This window comes from Branchiostoma belcheri, unplaced genomic scaffold (assembly GCF_001625305.1).
Source record: "Branchiostoma belcheri isolate BF01 breed outbred unplaced genomic scaffold, Haploidv18h27 scaffold59, whole genome shotgun sequence".
Lineage (NCBI taxonomy): Eukaryota > Metazoa > Chordata > Leptocardii > Amphioxiformes > Branchiostomatidae > Branchiostoma > Branchiostoma belcheri.
The window spans coordinates 151,564-170,471 of NW_017804231.1; the positions used below are offsets into that span (position 1 = coordinate 151,564).

The window sequence follows — 18,908 nt, forward strand, 5'->3', positions numbered from 1 at the left end:
GAGATTTACATTGTTTTGCTTCCACCTATTGCCATACTATAGTGGTGCTTTACGTTCATATATCCACGCATTTCTGCACATGATGAAATTGCCTCCCACAAGCATCTGAAAACACTGATTCTGTTATTCTGTACAAGTAAATGAAATGGCATTGATAGGAAATTTAAAGCAGGACTGGTTGTGATTTAAGACTTTTGAATCATTTCCATGTGCCCATGATACATGTGTAATTGTTGGAAGTTTGCCATGATTTTATCAGTATCTTTAGTCCTCTGTTGTAGCTGTGTTGCCCTTGGGTCTTGGTCTACCTCAGCTCGATACGGACTGAACTATAAACCAACACAGTAATAAAACAGTTTCAGGGTTTCTAGATATTTGTGCCAAGGGAACCTTTCCTTGTTTTTAAACCTCATGTTATAGTTTTGTATTACATCGAACATTTAAGTATACACACGACTCATCATATTTCATCAGTATCTGTAGGTATTTATAGATATACTTGCCACATTTTTTAAAATTCCCAGTAATGTTTATCACTTGTTCTTTATGGTATACACCCAGATCTAGAGTCGGAAACTTCTTTGCTTGTGTTGGCCAATTCAATTCATGAATTAAATGTTTAAGTGTAACACATTTGAAATGGAGCCTTGGATCTTGAAGTATTTCAATTTCAGCAATTCAAGTTCAGAACAAAGTTTTGATTTTTTACACTTCAACTGTATGATTATCTGACAGAATGTTATTCCCTTCACAAACAGTGACTAATTCAAACATGAAGGTGGTGACATTCATAGATTGACATGACCTGGCCAAAGGAAGTTTTTTACACATAGCTGTACAATCAAAAGAATGTTAGACTAACTGATTCTGTGCACTTGTTAAGTAGTTATCTGGCTGCAGTACATAGTTAGGAAACATTCACTGATAAGTACCTTAACTTTGTATAGTATAAGATTTTTAGACTTATTGCAATGGAAACATTGGATGGAAGTGTTGGATCTGTACATTTTGCATCCTACATTGTTGTGCAAAAATTGTGTAAAGAAGGGTGCAAATTTGCTTGTATAGACCTTTTACATGTGTAATTAGATAACAATCAATGCAGGGATACTGACCCCTTTATCAGGGGTCCACAAGTCTTTCTCTCAGACTTTTCTAGGTGATTATTGTAAGCAAATAAAGACTACATTGAATTATGGTAACAATGATGCCGTTTCCCGTGATTTTTTTTGCTGTTCTTGTCACTTTTTGAAGATATAGAAAAATGCAGACCCGTCTCAGAGATAGTCTGGGTGCCATCCTTGCTGACCCAGACTGTATCAAAGATTCACAAGAAACGTAAAAGAGAAAGAAACCATAAAAGAGAAAGAAACCAAAGTACATGCACATGTATACACAGCTGTGTATACCAGACATACTGTACTATAGCTCGTTCTCAAGTCTGGAGAAATAACATTAACACACATACAATTCAATGACCTAGAAAGTTTGCAGCTGGGCATCATCTGTTTTCTACTGTTTGCAGTAAATTAAGAAGTCTAACAAATCATGATAAGCCTCTTCATGTGGAGATTTTTATTATGATTCACAACACGGGGTACAATGTACATCAATAGACCATAAGAAAACATCGAAACATGCACCTTTATCTACAGCAGCCTTGGTTTAATTGTTTGTATAGCACAAGTTACCATGGCAACACCAATTATCTACCAATCAGTACAATGTACGTCCATCAACCATCCTCTTCCTCCTCATCATCTCCAAAAGATAACAAACTAGAATTTTTCACTTTCTTCATTTTACTCTTTTTGTCAGGTTTGTCGTCTTTCCTCTTCTTTGTTGATGTGCTGGCATTTAAGTCTGTCTTCTCCTCGGCTGATCTCTTTACTGGCTTCTTGAATGTGATTCTCCCTTCTGCTATTGCTGTTTCTATGAAGATATAAAAAGTGCAAGAAATGTATTATTAATTGGTCTACACTTGTGTACATGTACTTAGCAAAACTCACAAATTACACAAGATCTATTTATTATAAAAACATAAGCAACAAGAAGTTACAATGATGCAAACCAAGTTTCAACTCAGACATCTGCCAGGGTTTTATCTCACCTTCATCCTTCTTTTCCTTTTCCTCCTCCCATCTGTCAGCCTCCTCCTGAGTGAGATCTCCTTTCCTCAAGACCACAACTGTTGGCTTCTCATCGTCTCTGTCATCCCTTGCCTCTTCCTCCTCTTCTTCTGGTGGTTTCTCTTCTGCTCTCTAATAACAAGATAGCGTTGCATTAGCTGAACCAAGGAGCTTCAAATTGAAAAGCAAGTTACACAGAGATACATGTAGTAACAAATATTTACAAGTTATGGGGGAGGGGGGTTACACACTTTTGTGTTGATGTCTGGCCCCTCCTTGTATCCTACGCGTTCCTTGAACTGTTTTATGAAGCTCGGTTCCGAGGGTTTGGAAAATGACACCCCGTGGCGTCCGCGTCCAGCCATGGCTTCCTAAAAGCTGCAAAATAGCCGAGAAACAACGAGAATCTTGCAGAAACCTGGAAAGAAGCTACATTTGGGTCAGAGGTCAGAGATATCACGTGACATGATTTCAAATTTCAATTCAGCCAATCATAGCGAAGGATTTAATCACGTGAGGGGCAAAGTAGGCAACCCGCCATTGTTCAAGTTTTCTTGCTACGTGTGGAGAGCGTATTTTGGTAGTCTCTAACGTTGTTTTAGTCTTTGATTTTATGTTTTGTCTGGACTACAGTTCAAGCAAGGTTACTTTCAAGTGTTGGTGTGCAGTAGAAGGCGTATAAGGAGCGAATTATGGCGCCGACAACAGGTAAGAACGAACAAAAATGCACGGATCTTGGCTCGTTAGTGCTACTGCTGGGAAGGATCCTGTGGAAAATCATGGTTAATTTGGGGCATAAAAATACCCTTTTTGTGCTTTTTGAGGCGACATGACATTCTCCCAGTCTACATATTTCGTGGTGTGTATTAAAGTTCTTGTTGCAAGCAAATGTGCAAAATGTGCAAATCGTACGTGCAATATGGAGTAAAGTCATTTTTCTGCAAACTGACAGATGATGTCAGTTGAAAAACATAATATTTTTGTAGAAAGAGCGACAAAGACTATTTGCAAGAGAATGATTCATGTACTGTAGTATACAATACCTTTCATACCATGATATTTCTGACATAGCTAACCTGTTTTATTTTCCTTCACAGATAGCAAGGCAGGAGTGACAAGGTAGTATGATATTCTCAACCCTGTTTTTTAACTTGCCATATTGCAAGACTTTGAAGTTTTTATATATTTTTCTACAATATCAAAATGTTTCAAAGTTACAAGTCATGTGGGTATTTCACACCTCACTTTTGGTGTAGTTTGCAGAAGGCCAGAAAGCCGTCTGGCCAGCATTTTATCATAATTCTCTTCAGCCGTGACGATGCAGGAAGCCGCTTTTACTAAGTTTTTACTTTTATGAATTTCTATGCACTATGGACTTTGTACATAGAAATTCATAAAAGGTGCTTCCTGAGTTGCCACCGCTATCATTTCTTGTACATGTACTTACCTGTGTGATTTCAACCTTTCAGTACTGAAGAAGACTCGATCAAGGTGTATGTCCGTGTTCGGCCGCCAGATGAAGCGGAGGACAGTTACGAGCAGAGCATGTGCCTGGCGGTGCAGGCCCCTAATGTCATTGTGATGGACTGTAAGCCTGACCCCAGGAGATACACGTTTGACCATGTGGCTGACATCAATACAACACAGGTCAGGGAATTCAAAAAAAAGAGGCTATTGCGATTGAAGGATCCATTTTATGATCATATTTGCTTGAAACAGAAAAAAAACTCAGTGTCATACATGTACACACACATAAACACATGTACACTCATGTGCACCTACACACACACATTCATGCAAACACACATACACACTTGTAGTTGTAGTTGTAGCAAGGAGGCTTTAAAAATTGTTCAAAATACATGTATACCTGTGAAAGATTCCGATATCCAGTAGTACTAGTAGTACATGTACCTTTGTAACTGATGTCTGACATGACTTTTTTTCTTTGTTCAAACCAGGAAGCAGTGTTTGGTGCAGTGGGAAGGAAAATAATCGAAAGCTGTGTTGGTGGCTACAATGGAACAATATTTGCGTAGTAAGCAGGGTTTTTCTGAAAATATAATGGTCATAATTCCTATGTCTATATGTTTACAGAGATGTATGTATCAAAACCCAACAAAGATGTCCAACTCCAAGTAAAACTTAGTCAAGTGCTTGATTATTCTCCCATGGAGTAAGACTCTTGTACATGTTTCAATATTCTGTAAGCTTTATAGTCAACTAGATAGTATTATATTACTCAATACAATTTTTGACTACTCACAATGAAGTTGTAAGACACATATTCTCTATAACTATAACTTGTCATCTTTTCAGTGGCCAGACAGGATCAGGAAAGACTTTCACCATGTTGGGTATGTCTACATTTTCACGCCTATAATATAGTATAAAGCTGCATGTTACTTTTTCCAGTACCCCTCCATATATAGCAAATTTTCTGCTTTTCTTTAGCTGCCTTTGCCTAGTAATAGTAGATCTTTTGAGAGTAGATACAATGTTAAAAGTTTGCCCAGAATACTGAGAGAAGTTTTGCTGATTTTCCTGTAATTCTAGGCCCACTGGAGGATGGTGATGATTTCCGGCATGAGTTACGTGGTGTGATTCCTCGCAGCTTTGAGTATCTCTTCAACTTGATAAGCAGGGAGCAAGAAAAGGTCAGCTATTGTTCTGTTGTATTGTAAGTTAGTATATTAGTTAGCAAAGTCTCAAGAGCTAACCAGTATGTCTTCATTGTGTATGAGAAATAATCAGCTTTTTTCTTGATAGATGAATCAAGAGAGTTTTTCAATGTCTGTCCACAGCGTGGAGATGCTGTGGAGTTTGTGACAAGATGTTCGTTCCTGGAGATCTACAACGAGCAGATTTTTGACCTGCTGGACACGGCGTCCACTGGTCTGCACCTGCGAGAGAACATCAAGAAGGGAGTGTTTGTGGACGGACTGATTGAGCAGAATGTCACCAGTGCAGTAGAGGCCCATCAGGTAAAGACAAAGGATACTGACTATTCAAAAACCTGGGGAATGCTTATCTATACTTGAGCATTTTGACCTCATTTTGAGTCTATACTCAAGTGCATTTCATTTCTATTATGCCAATATGGTTCAATTTTATTTTTGTTATTGGTCTCCAACAGTAGGTATACACATGTATTATTCCAGGTGCTGTCTGCAGGATGGGTGAATCGCAGAGTTGCCTCCACTTCCATGAACAGGGAGTCATCTAGGAGCCATGCTGTCTTCACTCTCACTATAGAGTCCAAGGTATTGTCAGTCTTTCTTCTTCTGTTTATCTCTTAATCTTCAGCTATTTCTCACCAAAGTCCTTTCCTGTCATGTCAAGGTTCTACGTTCTACAAATACCTCCTTATAAAGCTCTCCGTGTTTGTCATAATTGCAGGAGAAGAAAGGCGGAGTGATGAACATCCGGTGTTCCCAGCTGAACCTGGTGGATCTGGCCGGGAGTGAGAGACAGAAGGACACACATACTGCAGGAGTCCGGCTCAAGGTGTGTGAGGAGGAGATTTGCCTGGTTAAATCATGCCTCTTGTAGCTTGAGTTCTCAGTCAAATGAAAGGGAAGTTTAGTTTACATTATGGGAGTCCATGGTTCCTATGTGTGCATTCTGAATAGGAGCAATCGCTGTTTTTCTTTACATCATATACAGGCAAATTATTTAAAGACATCTATAATTATCATTAGGCAAATCACCCAACTGTCACCTGCATTTTGCCTATTGATCTCTCACACTTAATGTGAGCTTTGGTTTGAAAATATTGCAGTTAATTTTTCCGTATCTTTGACTTTGTGTGATCTTTGATGATCTACAGGAAGCTGGCAGTATCAACAAGTCCCTCAGTGCTCTGGGGAATGTGATCATGGCCTTAGTAGACATCGCCCATGGGAAGACTCGTCATGTCCCATACAGGGACTCCAAACTCTCCTTCCTTCTCAGGGTAGGTAGCGTACTTCTTTGGTACCTGTGTTTTGCTAGCACATACATGTGTACATGTATATATGTGAGAAAAAATTGTGTCCAATTTTTAAAAATATATGTGCATAGATTTAGATAAGTTTCTATCATATCATAGTTCTAGATATCTGAAAATCACAAGTTTCATGGTCTGATCATGATTTTGCTTACAGGATTCTCTAGGAGGCAATGCAAAAACCTACATCATTGCCAACGTCCATCCAGGCTCCAAGTAAGTTATTTATCAATGTTTGTCTTGTTGTTATTTATTAATGTTGAACATGACTGTGATATTCAAACTTCACTGGTCTTGATTTGAAGTTATCTTGAGTTTTGCGTGGCTTTACTCTTGCGTGGAGATGAAAATGGTGATGGGCTCCCCAGGTCCAGTACGGCAAAGATTGGCCTGTGGTCAATGATCTTGTTGGACGCTGTCTTACATGCCTCTGCTCTGGCCCTGTCTCTGTCCTGGGTTGTGTACACACTACCAGTGTCATAATTTAACGATAATTGCTGAGCATGTAGGACATTAATTAAGTCAGAGGTGAATATGAAGTAGTCGATTGTTTCTGATCCATATGAGGCAGCGACAGTCAGTCCAGGAAAACTGTCCATATTCCCATGTGCCTTGTCAATACTGAAGTTGAAGTCTCCACCAATGATACATGCAGTCTGGCCGTTCCTCCCTTCTGCAAGTGTCTGAACAAAGTTGAGGAGATCTCGGAATATCAGCTGCTTTTCTGCATCAATACACTTGTGTGGTCCATGCCAGGAGATAGCTATAAAGTCTGACACATTTGCCGTCCTCTCTAATGCAATGTTGCTACTTGCTGTATGCTGTTCAGGCACAGGTTTAGGTGTGAACTTACAAATGCATGTTCGTCCGCGGTGCTGCATCAGATTTGGGTACTTGTCTCCAATTATCCTGTACGAGTCTAAGCGTTCCACGTCAAACAACTCACTATCCCAGAGAATCCCTGCTTCATTGACGACTCCTTTGTAGGAAAACTTCTTCCCGAGTTGAAGCTGTGTTGTGGCATCTGCCCATGGACACTCTTGCACGAAAACAATAGAAACGTGTGTCTGTCCCTGAAGCTGACTGAGAAGAAGCTTACGCAAATTTGCATTCCCGGCGCCCTTTGTGTCTCCCTTGAAGTTGACAGAAGCGATGCCGTACCTGTAGGGATGCCGGCCATGTTCTGTGATGGAAGTTTGCATCAGTGCCTCGTTCAGTTCTCGCACAACATCCTCGCTGCTCTCACCTGCCTTCTTCTTGCTGCCTTTAGTAGCCTTTGGGACAAGAACCTTAGGCAAAACATGTTCTGCCTGGTATGCTGGGTTTGGTTGCAGGGCCATTTTTGATAGTTTAACTTCAAGGTATGTTCATTGGCTTCAGAAGTATCTTCTGGCTTTCTGGAGTTGTTTCCCATCTGTAAACAACAGAAACAGAGGAAGTTAACATAATCTTGTTTACAACTTTAGTCAATCTCCTTCCTTCCTGCCACTGGCTCGTCCGTGCATATAGACTGGACTGCCTTTTCCACCAACCCGGTGCATATAATGACAAGTGAAGTCAATTATAGTTGTCCCAAGGAATTAGCTTTCTAGTCTGTTATTACAGACTGAGGTAAACATACTGAAAACAAATTTATCTGTGCTGAAAGTGAAAAATAAGTAAGTTAGATCCAAACACTTCTGTACAATAAACAAGTATAACATGCGTATACATACCTGCTTGAATGTCTTCGAATTCAGTTCCAAATTTGCCTTCAGGCACAGTGGTCATGGGACCATGACACAGATCACTATAATTAGTACCTACAGTACAATGGTGGTTACCAGTGAACACCTTACCCTTTTCTGTAATACCTGAGATTCAGGCTATTAGCCACTGACATGTACAAGTTGTGGCTTGTCTTGGGAAATGACCTGCTGCACATATACTTTCCGATCAATACAATAGCTGCAGATATTGTCACGCCACTGTATGTAAATAGACCTATTGTGTTTAGCGTCACCTGGTGTCAGGTTACTGTCACTTACTGTAAACAATGGCTCAGGAGTAAATAGAACAAGGTTCGCACCAGTCATGTGACTGACTGTTTGACAAACAGAACTGAGCAATATAATAAACAAAATGGCTGCTGTTATCAGAAGCAATATTTATTCGCAGTTATTATAATTAGATTCTGGGTTGCAGTAGAAATGCACAAGCAAGCACAATGAAAGCAGTATAAAGGTCACAGGTCAATCTAATGTTCTGCCCTAATGCTTTGAAGTAGTCATGGCTGAGAAATGGATCTAGTACCTGAATATTGTGTCAGAATTACACTCTGGCCCATGACCCTTCCTAGTTTTTGACTCAGGCTGACTAAATTTGAATCGATATCTTGACACAAAATATTAGACCTGCCACACTACCAGGTTGAGCCATACAGACAGAGATTATGTATTACTGTTGTAAATTGTTTTTGAGGTAAAATCTAATCCAGGAAGCAATTTGTCTAATTACTTGGACTCCCTGGGAGAGTCTAGCTGCTGGAATATAATGCCATACAAATTACAATGTCATGTGTATAACGGCCCATACTATACAGCTGCGTACTCCTATATGTTGGCTCTAGTATTGGGATGTTTTTTTAGACTTGACTGTTGAGTTGTAATAAAAAAACTCTTTGAAGACTTGTACATTTCTTCTTTATAGACCTCTTTTACGACTTACTTCTCTCCAACTTTGTCCAAACCAACCAATATGATACCTTATGAGTGTAAGATGTACAGTTGTAAAAGTCTCAGCCAAAAGTCTCAGTTTCAGGTGTTGACTGTACTTCTTTAGATTATACTACTTAGCACCACTCCCCTTGTAGTATAGTGTTAAGTTTTGATACTGTATTTTCAGGTGTTTTGGAGAAACCTTGTCGACTCTGAACTTTGCTCGTCGGGCAAAGATGATCAAGAACAAGGCAGTTGTAAATGAAGACCTGCACGGTAATGTCTCCCAGCTACAAGCTGAGATCAAGAAACTTAAAGAAGAGCTGGCAGACTACAAGGCGGGGGGTGTACCACAACATTTAGGGGGATCAGGTAAATGAGTTTATATTTGCAAAAAAACAAAGCACTTTTCAGATGCTTGAAGCCAGAAAGGTTTACATATTTAGTACAAATGTACTATTCCGTATATTTACTGACAAATTCCTCTGATGCATTTCATGTTTATTCTCATTGTATTGAGCTCAAGGGGATGGTGGTGCTGTGGACAGCAAGTACAAGAAATGGTTCTGTGATGCGATGTTCCTTAGAAACAAGGCTGAAGAAGAACAGAAGGTAAATAATGCAGTTTGAACTTGTCCTTACAGTTACATGGCATGAAAGTTCATCAAGGATGGTAAATTATATATGATTACGTATTGAAACTGTTCTCCAACTCACAAGATCTTGATTCACCACTTAATTTTTGACCTTATTTCTGGGTCTTTATCAGCCATATGACCCAAGAGCTTCAGACGTGATTAGGTCAAAGTTTGTCAGGACTGGGTCAAAGTTCATTAGAAGTCTGTATCGACCCCCGTCCTGGCCAAGGGAAGGATGGCTCCCACAAAATACATGTAGTCACTACTTATGTATTGCAGGCAAAGGAAGACAAGATCCATCAGCTTGAAGACCTGTGTAAGAAGAAGGAGAAGTTTGTCCAGTCCAGTAAGATGATCATCAAGCTGCGAGAAAGCCACATCAGCTGTCTGGAGAAGGGCGGGGCAGGAGCTCTGGGAGACACTGAGAAGGACCAGATCATCAGAGACCTTCGGCAGGAGGTGGGCAGGGTTCTCTCTTCAGAAGTCCAGCAACAGATTTTGGCAATGCCTCAGGGGCAGATCCTTTTAGTTGTCCAAAGCACTGGTTACAGAGCGAGAAAGTTTGAGTCAATTCAGGGGTGTGTGCATATCTTAATCCATCTTGAAACCAATGCCTGTGAAATGTAATTTTTTTAAGTAACACTAGACAGTAAGGTTTTAATTTATATATGATAGAAAACTATTTTATGAGCTATAACTTGTTCATTCCCCCTGTTTGTTAACTCCAATGCTGCCTTCTCAGATCGAGCTTCTGAAAGATCAGGTGAACCATCACCCTGAGGTGACCCGTCTGGCCATGGAGAACCACGGGCTGAGGAAGAAGCTGAAGGAGCTGCGCACCCCGGAGTACCTGAGTAACAAGGCCTACAGCGCACAGCAGGTCATGGAGCTGGAGAACAGCTTCAAGGAACTCATGGCAAAGGACGATGGTCAGTGTTAGAAAAAAATCTGCAACTTTGTTTATCATGTTGAAGGCATCCAGTGTAATTTCAAGGTGGCAAAACTGGATTTAAAATCAATCAAACTATTCCTTATGCTTGTTGGGGCTATTTCAAATGCTTCAAGTATGAAATGGTGACGGAAATGTGTTAAGAAATGGCAGTAATTATTGTCAATGATAGACAGATTTCCTCATCCAAAATATCTTTGTCTTGTTGTCCTGAAATTGCTTTGGATGCACTGTTACAGATATGATATGTGTGTTGTTTTTTTAGTCCATTATACATTGATCCTTTGGGAAGTAGTAAAGAATGTGAATGTGGGAATCTTGTTTTTCAGGAGGTGCCCCTGCAGTGGACCGCAGAACCAGCCTGACTGCTGCAGGCACTCCGCTTGCTGCGGACACCGTTTCCGCGGCAACTGTGGAGAAACTGAAGTCAAAGGTGCAGAAACTGCAGGAGGAGTTGGATATGGTAAGAGTTGGTGCTCACTGTAAACTGTTTTAAGTTTGCTTTTTAAATTTTGTTGTACTTGGAAAAAGGAGGAGTTTGCAATATAAAGTTGAAAGAAGACATTTACAGTATTCCATGGTTTCTGTTGAACAACTGTAATTCACTGTAGGTTCACAGTAGTAAAAGTTTGCAGTCTCAGAAAAATGGACATGTTCGCAGAACTATATGTTTGCAGTGGCGGCAGGTGCAGCTAAAAGAAAGTTGGCAAAATATTTGGCCACGGAAAAATTGTGAATCAAAGAATGATGAAGGAAAATTTCAAGAACAATTTCTTTCTTCTTTTGTTTTCTTTTTGTAGACTAAGGAGAACCTTCATCAGATGGAAGGGTCCTGGGAGAAACAGAAGCTGGAGTTGGAGTCTGAGCTGGCCTCCTACAAGACGTCTACCCAGGAGCTGGAGAAGGTTCTGGAGGCCTGTCAGGTCCGCAACAGGATCAACAGGACCACCTTGAACGACATTCACATGGAAACCATCAAGGTCAGTCAGGGTTTCAAGGTCATATCACTTTCTGTTATGTTCCATGTTCTGGGTGACTACAGATTTCTCATCATTAATATTTTGTCATTGATATTTTTGTGCCTTTGTGCACTTCATTTTTGGAATAGCATAATGTATCTAGCTTTTAACACTTTTGCTTCTTCTTATAGTTTCTATACCAGCAACCTCTGTGATTAACCAATGGAATTTAATGAAAAATGATACCAGTATTTCAATGTACGTTGTATGCTAATGTTTTTATTTGTTTTGGAGCCACCAGAATCATTTAACTTGACCTCTAATATTGCGTATCCTGTCCACCCCTCAGAACCTGACTCCCAGTAAGAAGGCCCTGTACCACCTCAGGAACAGGGTTGTCCAGCAGCCTATTCCATTTGACCTGGAGGGGGAGACAGGTGAGGAAAAAAGCGAGGACATTGACAGCGTGCTCCCTCCGCCGGAAATGATTCAGCAGTGTGCCGAGGCTCTACATGACGAGATCAGGCAATTACAGGTCAGTATCACACCATTTTTTAAAAATGTTGTTTGATTATGAATTTTGATATCTTGTACTGTTAACATTTCTGTTGAGGAAAAAAATTACAATAATTATTTGATTTCACATTAATTTTTTTTAAATCTCTGATCTGGGACTGCCAGTAGAAGTTTCCTTCATTTTGTGTTTGTTCGTATTCAGGATGTGAACAACAGCCTGACTCGTGATCTGGAGAACCGCGAAACAGAACTCCTGAAGTTGAAGCAGTGCAGTGCCAAGTATGAACACCAGGTGGAGCAACTAAACCAGGTCTGTATCTAAGCTACCTAATCAAAGTTACAGCAGCAATTTAATGAAATAAAGGTCAGAGGAAAAAATACTAGTAGATGACTCAAAAGGAGTTCTTAAACCATAATTACTTGGTTCCATACATAAGATTTTTGGTGTACATAATTTGTTATTAGGAGACATGGTTAATGAAAACAAATTTTACTCTTTAGCGTCTATCAACCAAGGAGACCAAACTGTCTCAACTAACGACTGAGGAGGCAAAACTCCAAGAGCAGTTCAAGGAGCTAACAGACAATAACTCAGGTAGGTTTCACTGATACTTGGGGTTTTATGGGATCTCTATATTTGATATTTTCTGATGGCCTGTCACTCCTGTCAGCGCGGGGTTCTTGTGACAGTCATAGTACCTGCTAAGGAGATTTTAATTTTTATGACATTTTGACATGAGAAAAATTGTCTTGCAAACAGCATACAGTGAATTTAGAGTTATTTCCCCTCCTGTTCTTGATGCAGTGCTGACTGATGAGGTATCAGACCTCCGTGTGGTGCTGTCGTCAGCTGACCGTGAACTCAGCGACTCCAAGCAGAAAATGGAGGAACTGCAGGCCAAGTACAACTCTCAGTTGGCAGAGTTAGAATCCAAGGTAATCTTCATTTCAAGATACATGTAGCAAGGGAAATCATATAGATTATCATAACTGCACAATCTTGAAGATTAAAAATGAATTTTAAGCATTTCACTGACATTATACATGTACTTTATAGTATTTATTTTCATGTTGATCTTTGAACATACCGGGTAACTTAAGTACTGCGCCAGGAAAGAAGTTCTTGAGTGACTTTGGGTCCTTTTAACTTGAGAAAGGTCAGAGATCTGACCAAAAGTTTGTCGATATTAGGCACTTCACTTATGTGTACAGTTGTATTGTTTCAATGTTACTCTTCACAGTGTTCTTTACTTTTTTCATACCTGAGTTTTTCCCCCATGATTTCCAGGTTGTTGGTCTGAGCGGAGAGCTGTCGACGACCCGTCAGGACATGGACCATGTAGAGGAGGAGAAGATGCAGCTGCAGGACATGCTGGACAGTCTGCAGCAGGAGCTGCAGTTCCTCAAACATCAGCAGCAGGAGAAGGAGGCGCTGCTGCACCAGGAGAAGACCTGCAGTGCACAGCTGGAGAAAGAAAAACAGGTGAGACCTTTATAAATCAATGATAGCATTTTTTTTGCAATGCTCAGGTGGATGCATTTCTGGCTCTGGAATCTTGGGACTTTCCAAGCTTTCCAAACTTTCCTGTTTTTTTTTTAGATGACTTAGGGGTGGAAGCATTTTTGGCTTGGGAATTTTTGAACTTTTTTTTTGCTTCCACTTCCGCGATGTCTATTGAGTGGAAGCACTTTTGGCTTTGAAATTTTTTTGACTTTCGAAGCCTTTTTTTATTGTATTTTTTCTCTCCTCTTTTGGCCCAGAGGCATTTTTGACTGAACAAATTTTCTGCTTTACTCCAGTCCCTTGCAGAACAGCTGGAGGACCAGAGAGCAGAGAACAAAACCCTGCAGGCCAGGCTGGAGCAGGAGATGACAGAACAGGAGGAGCTGACCAGGGTCAACCAGGACCTGGCCACACTGAAGGCTCAGCACGAGGGACTGGTCACACAGTACCAGGACAAGCTGGCTGAACTGTGCCAGGTCAGCAAGGAACTGGAACAGGCCAAGGGGACTGTACAGACACTACAGAAGCGCCAAGCTGAGGATAAGGTAAAGGTCATTCATATGAATGTCTAAATCTGCTGAAGTGACCAATATATTTTTATTTATAGAGATTTACCACACATTGTGTAACAGGTGACTATCACCTTTTTCAAGATATCAACCCTGAGACCAGACTGTTGAAAACACACACTGGGAAGGGCCCCTATTCTTTTTGTGTGGTGGAATTTTTAACGTGCTTGAGGTATGGCTGTCGTCAAACACAGGGCCTCTGTTTTTCGTCTTGTTCAAGAGGGTGGCACTAACCAAAGCTAGGTACTCATTTTCTCCCAAGTTGAGTGAAGAAATAGGTGTAAAGCATCTTGCCCAAAGGCACAACACTGGGTCAACAACCCTAACCACAAGACCACCTTGCCACCTGTGTTCTTCATCTTAGCCCCTTGTTTGCCCCCCTCCCCAGGAAGCCCTTTCCAACCTGATGTCCACAGCACAGGACCTGAGGCAGCAGGTACACGACAAGACCAGCCAGCTGGCCTCAGTCGAGTCTGAACTGGCTGAGCGCGTGCAGGCCATCCAGATGGCAGAGTCAGTCCGGGAGGAACACCTGCAGACCATCGCAGCACTGCAGCAGGAAACTACCGAGCTGCAGCTGCAGGTGGAGAGGGAGAAGAGCTCACAGGAGTGTGAGGTGGGACAGGGGTGTTCAGAACATGGGCAGTTTTACAGTGTATCTTGTCTCCAAAGCGTTAGAGATAACAAGAAATGATGTTGTCATTTGGGGTTGCAATGAAAATTGAGACTGATGCATGACAGAAGAAAAGAAAATCCAGTCTGATGGAGGATAGAGTGAAGTGCTTTCAAGCTTGGTGCGAGCATGTTTTTTTAAATAGAAAATGTTATGAGATTGGTGTGTTGTCCAAAGAGGTCTTACTTAGATTCAGCATTTCCTAACCTGTATCTGACCAGGTATATATCTATTATTACAGATCAGCATGTTGCGAGAGGACCTGTCCTACACTACAGAGCTGTATTCCCAGCTGACTGAAGAACTGGAGAAACAGAACCAGCACCTGGCTGCCTCTCAAACACAGACAGAAGAAGCCACCAGGAAAATGCTGGAGATACAAAATCTGGTAAGCTTAGTTATTAAGTGCGTAGATTTAAGAAGACACTGTTTATTCTACTGGTAAAAAATGTCTAGCAACCATGATTTTTTTAACATTTTTAATGTTATGTCATCAGCCATCTGAAATCTGCTTACAAACTTGGTCAAACAGAATTATAGTAACACAATCAATTTTTATGGTAATAACAGCTTTGGCTTTTTTTCTTATCTTTTAACAAAATGTTTCTGTATTTTCTTTTTCTCCAGCTTATTGACAAAGACAATGAGCTCAGAGACATGAAAAGACAATTTGAAGAGAAGCTACGTGAAGTCGAGCAGCAGGCCATCATTGAGGTTTGTGTATCTTTCACCACTTAGTGTTGTCCTCCATATCAATGATCAAGAAAAAATTTAACTATGAAATCATAGGATGACATTTTGGAAAGAAACTGATGTGAAAGTCAACCCTTCTCCAGTTACACAGGGATCAGTTGGCAGAAAATCATTAGAAAATTTTATTGAATAGCAAAGTTCTTTATTCACAACCATTTGTTTTACATTTTTGTGTATGAGCCGATGTTTTGATGACCGTCTGTCATCTTCATCAGAGCTCCAGTGCACCGTTAAGAGTCATATTAGTCCTGATGAAGATGACAGACAATCATGGAAATGTCGGCTCATGTAGAACAAAAAAATGGTTGTGAATAAAAGAACTTGACTATTCAAACGTTCATCAACTGATGAAATTATTTACGGATAAGAAAATTTGATGTGTTCTTTATGGATGATGTCGTGTTCTCAGATCTCGCCGGAGACTCCTGAGCGGACAGAGCTGAAGGGTCTAATTGACCGACAGAACGAGGAACTGGACAAGCTGCGCGCTGACCAGGCCACAGTCATGGCACAACTTGACCAGTACGAGACTGCTCGTAAGCTGAAGAATGAGGAAATCTGTGCTCTAAAGGTACAGTTTACACTAGCAAAACACCACGGCAGAACGTACTGCACCTGCGCAAAACCCTTATTTTTCACGTTTTCATTGGATTTTTGGTGCTTGAAATTGACATTCTGTTGTTTGCTTTCTTGACATTTTTTAAACATTTTTTACAGACCGAAAAAGAAAACTTGAAAGCAGAGAGAGACCTGCTGGCTACAACGCTGCAGGGACTCGAGTATAAACTGGAGGCCAACAGGGAAGAAGCAGAGCAGAGGTGGGTTTGTGGTACACAGATTTGAAAATCAGAATCAAAAGAAATATGAAACTATAAACTAAAAAGCGTCCAAAGTTCAGCCTAGGACAGCGGAGGAACAGATTTACAACAGCAGGTTTGCTTTTTTCCTGCAGGGATGCTTTGTACCAGTTTGAGGTGGACAACCTGAAAAGGAACATGGCCAGTCAGAAAACAGCTCTGGATGAAGCTATTAAGACAAAGGTAAGATCACACAAACTCCTTCAAGTCATAGAATAATAGCTGTATCTTTTCGTATTAAACGACTTGCACACAATTGTGATTGCTGATGTATTTTTGTTATTTTCCTTACGTTACAGGATGAGTCAGTTCAGCTTACAATGCAGCTGCAGCAAGAGTGAGTCAATGTTGATTTCACCGTTCACTGTAGCAGACTTAACAGCAAATGATCTCAGTAGTGTTCCTGGGTTGTATTTTTGTGCTTATGTCAAGAGCCTATTTCAGAAATGTATAATTTTCTCATTTCTGTAGCCTATTTGCAAACATTAATGTTATGTGGGGCACTTTGCCTTTTTTGTTGTTACATTGTTCCTCCTTATTGTATTCCACTCCCTGCAGCCTTGATGACTTTAAGGAACAACAGACCAAACTGGATGAGAGTACTGCAATGATGGCAGAAGAACTAGTCAGGTAGGTGGAGACAATACAAAACATAACTGTAAAATACATAAACATCCAGGTAATAATGAGATACACAAGACTGTAAAATTGTATGATTTGGTATTGGCAAAATGTATTTTCAGCTGATTAAAGTAATCATACTTGTCCATTTTTAAGTACAATTGTCTCTCCATGCTGTAGGTTACAGTCCCTAGAGGCAAAACATTTTGAAGAAAAGGAGACTCTCAGATCATGTTTGGAAGAGACTATGGAGGAAAAGACCAGGATTGGCAAGGTGAGTCTTTTATTTTTCTATTTTATAACATTTGGATCATTCAGTTAGCAAGCTTCGCAGTGACTATTCCATATAATTCACATGCAATTATAAAAAAAGTGATGTTTCTTGTATTGGTGGATTTACTTTATTCATTTTGTCACATCTTTCTGTAGGAGTTGAAGAAAATTGAAGCGAAATGTGAACAACTGTCGATGGAGAACACCAAACTTGTGGGTCATCAGAACCATAACCAGAAAATCCAGCTCCACGTGGCCATCAAGAAGGAAAACAATGAACTAAAGGATGTGAGTATGCTTAGATAACATAGAATCATTGAGTACTGTAATTCACGTTATGTTCACAGGAGCAGAAGTTCACAGTCTGAGAAAAAGTGAGACAGTGGCCATGGTGGCCAAAGGTGCAGGAAAAAGAAAGTTGGTAAATTATTTGTTAACGCTAATGATAAGTTCACGGTACAGAAGTAAGTATGAAAAGGCATACACAAAAGTACAGTGAAAAAATCAGTAATTACAGTCATGTTCTGATCAAATTCACTGAACATTGTCCAGGATCCCTACGGTACTAAGACTGAGTGTTACCCGCTTGCCCAATGCACAACAAAGGTTTCATATAGGTCATTATCAGAAAAGATTGGAAAGATTAGCTGCAAAAAAAAACAACACTTTGCCAATACAGACCTGGTGCCAACACACTCCCAAGCCAGCCTTGCCTACAATGAGTTAGTTTAAACATCTTCCCAACAATGAGTCTGTAAAATGTTTGATCAGGAAATCGCCAAGCTGCGAAAGCAACTGTGGCAGAAGAACAACCAGCTGAGCCAGCGGGAAGCTGATGCCGGCAGGTCCAGACACAAGTCAGCCGACGCCGGCACCCAGGGCCGCAACAAGGAGAACCACCACCTGGGACCACAGAACGTCATCGTATGACAGACAGACTTCTGGTACAACCCCTACAGTCCATGTCTGTAACTAACAACACCTCTCACTGGCTTGTATTTCGATGACCTTCTACTTCAAGAACATTTTGTATATATTGATTCTGTCTCTGTTGTCACCATGTGTCTGTATTTGGTGGCACTTATCCAATTAGAAATTAGATCATGTCCTGTCTCCAAAGTCTAATTTGTGCCACACTCTGAGAAAGGTCTTTCTTTGCAAATGTACATTTTGTTGTACGCTAATCTATAAGGTGTAAGAAATGCTTGATGTTTCTGTATTAATGAAGATAGTGGTAGACAGTAATGGCAGATTGCGATTCATACAAGGTATGTTTGACTATTGATGAAGACACTTTGTAACTACATTGTATATGACTGGTGTGGGTACACAACTTACAAGTTCATGAATGGAAAATTACTTATGACTTTTAGCTGAACCATAATTGGTTCAAGTCCACAAAACACAGCCTTGGATCATTTCCTCCATGAATTGAGGTTGGCCTCACTTGAAAATGTACTTTGAAATTCAGAATAATACTCTTCAGCATGTCGCTCATCATCATACCACTAACTGTTCTGTCTTTTTATTTACACACACTTGTGATATGTCTTGTTCTAAATTTTTTATCCTATCAATTTTCGCTCAAATCTCTCTCAGGAATATCAGACATTATCATCTCTCAATGAATTTTAATGTTAACTTAAAGGTTAATGTGCTGGTTTTCAAAAAAGAGTGGCAATGGTGCTTACTATGTACACTTTACCATTTCAAAAATTACTCCTTTTATGAACAGGATCCAGACATGTTATTTCATAGATTAGTTGGTCACTGTAATTTTTAT

At 40.3% G+C, this 18,908-nt stretch overlaps 2 protein-coding genes across 2 annotated transcripts; one reads left to right on the forward strand and one right to left on the reverse strand.

Annotated features, from left to right (window-relative positions):
• Positions 1-1,544: 1,544 nt before the first annotated feature.
• Positions 1,545-2,583, reverse strand: LOC109482102 (uncharacterized protein KIAA1143 homolog). The gene is made up of 3 exons (XM_019784784.1): positions 2,381-2,583; positions 2,111-2,261; positions 1,545-1,932 (listed from the first exon to the last, which is right to left on the reverse strand). Exons 1-3 carry the CDS (start codon positions 2,492-2,494, stop codon positions 1,736-1,738), a joined length of 462 nt encoding a protein of 153 aa, XP_019640343.1. The 5' UTR covers positions 2,495-2,583; the 3' UTR covers positions 1,545-1,735.
• Positions 2,584-2,627: 44 nt separating this feature from the next.
• LOC109481939 (kinesin-like protein KIF15) lies at positions 2,628-18,908 on the forward strand. The gene is made up of 34 exons (XM_019784557.1): positions 2,628-2,837; positions 3,227-3,248; positions 3,599-3,776; positions 4,091-4,167; positions 4,449-4,486; positions 4,686-4,786; positions 4,934-5,113; positions 5,291-5,392; positions 5,529-5,636; positions 5,959-6,084; positions 6,275-6,333; positions 9,001-9,185; positions 9,334-9,425; positions 9,731-9,910; positions 10,194-10,380; positions 10,730-10,863; positions 11,201-11,380; positions 11,709-11,894; positions 12,078-12,185; positions 12,377-12,470; positions 12,681-12,811; positions 13,164-13,358; positions 13,676-13,924; positions 14,337-14,564; positions 14,863-15,009; positions 15,249-15,335; positions 15,784-15,945; positions 16,092-16,192; positions 16,327-16,414; positions 16,531-16,568; positions 16,790-16,861; positions 17,033-17,126; positions 17,282-17,413; positions 17,897-18,908. The coding sequence occupies exons 1-34, from the start codon at positions 2,822-2,824 to the stop codon at positions 18,053-18,055; spliced, it is 4,236 nt and encodes a 1,411-aa protein (XP_019640116.1). The 5' UTR covers positions 2,628-2,821; the 3' UTR covers positions 18,056-18,908.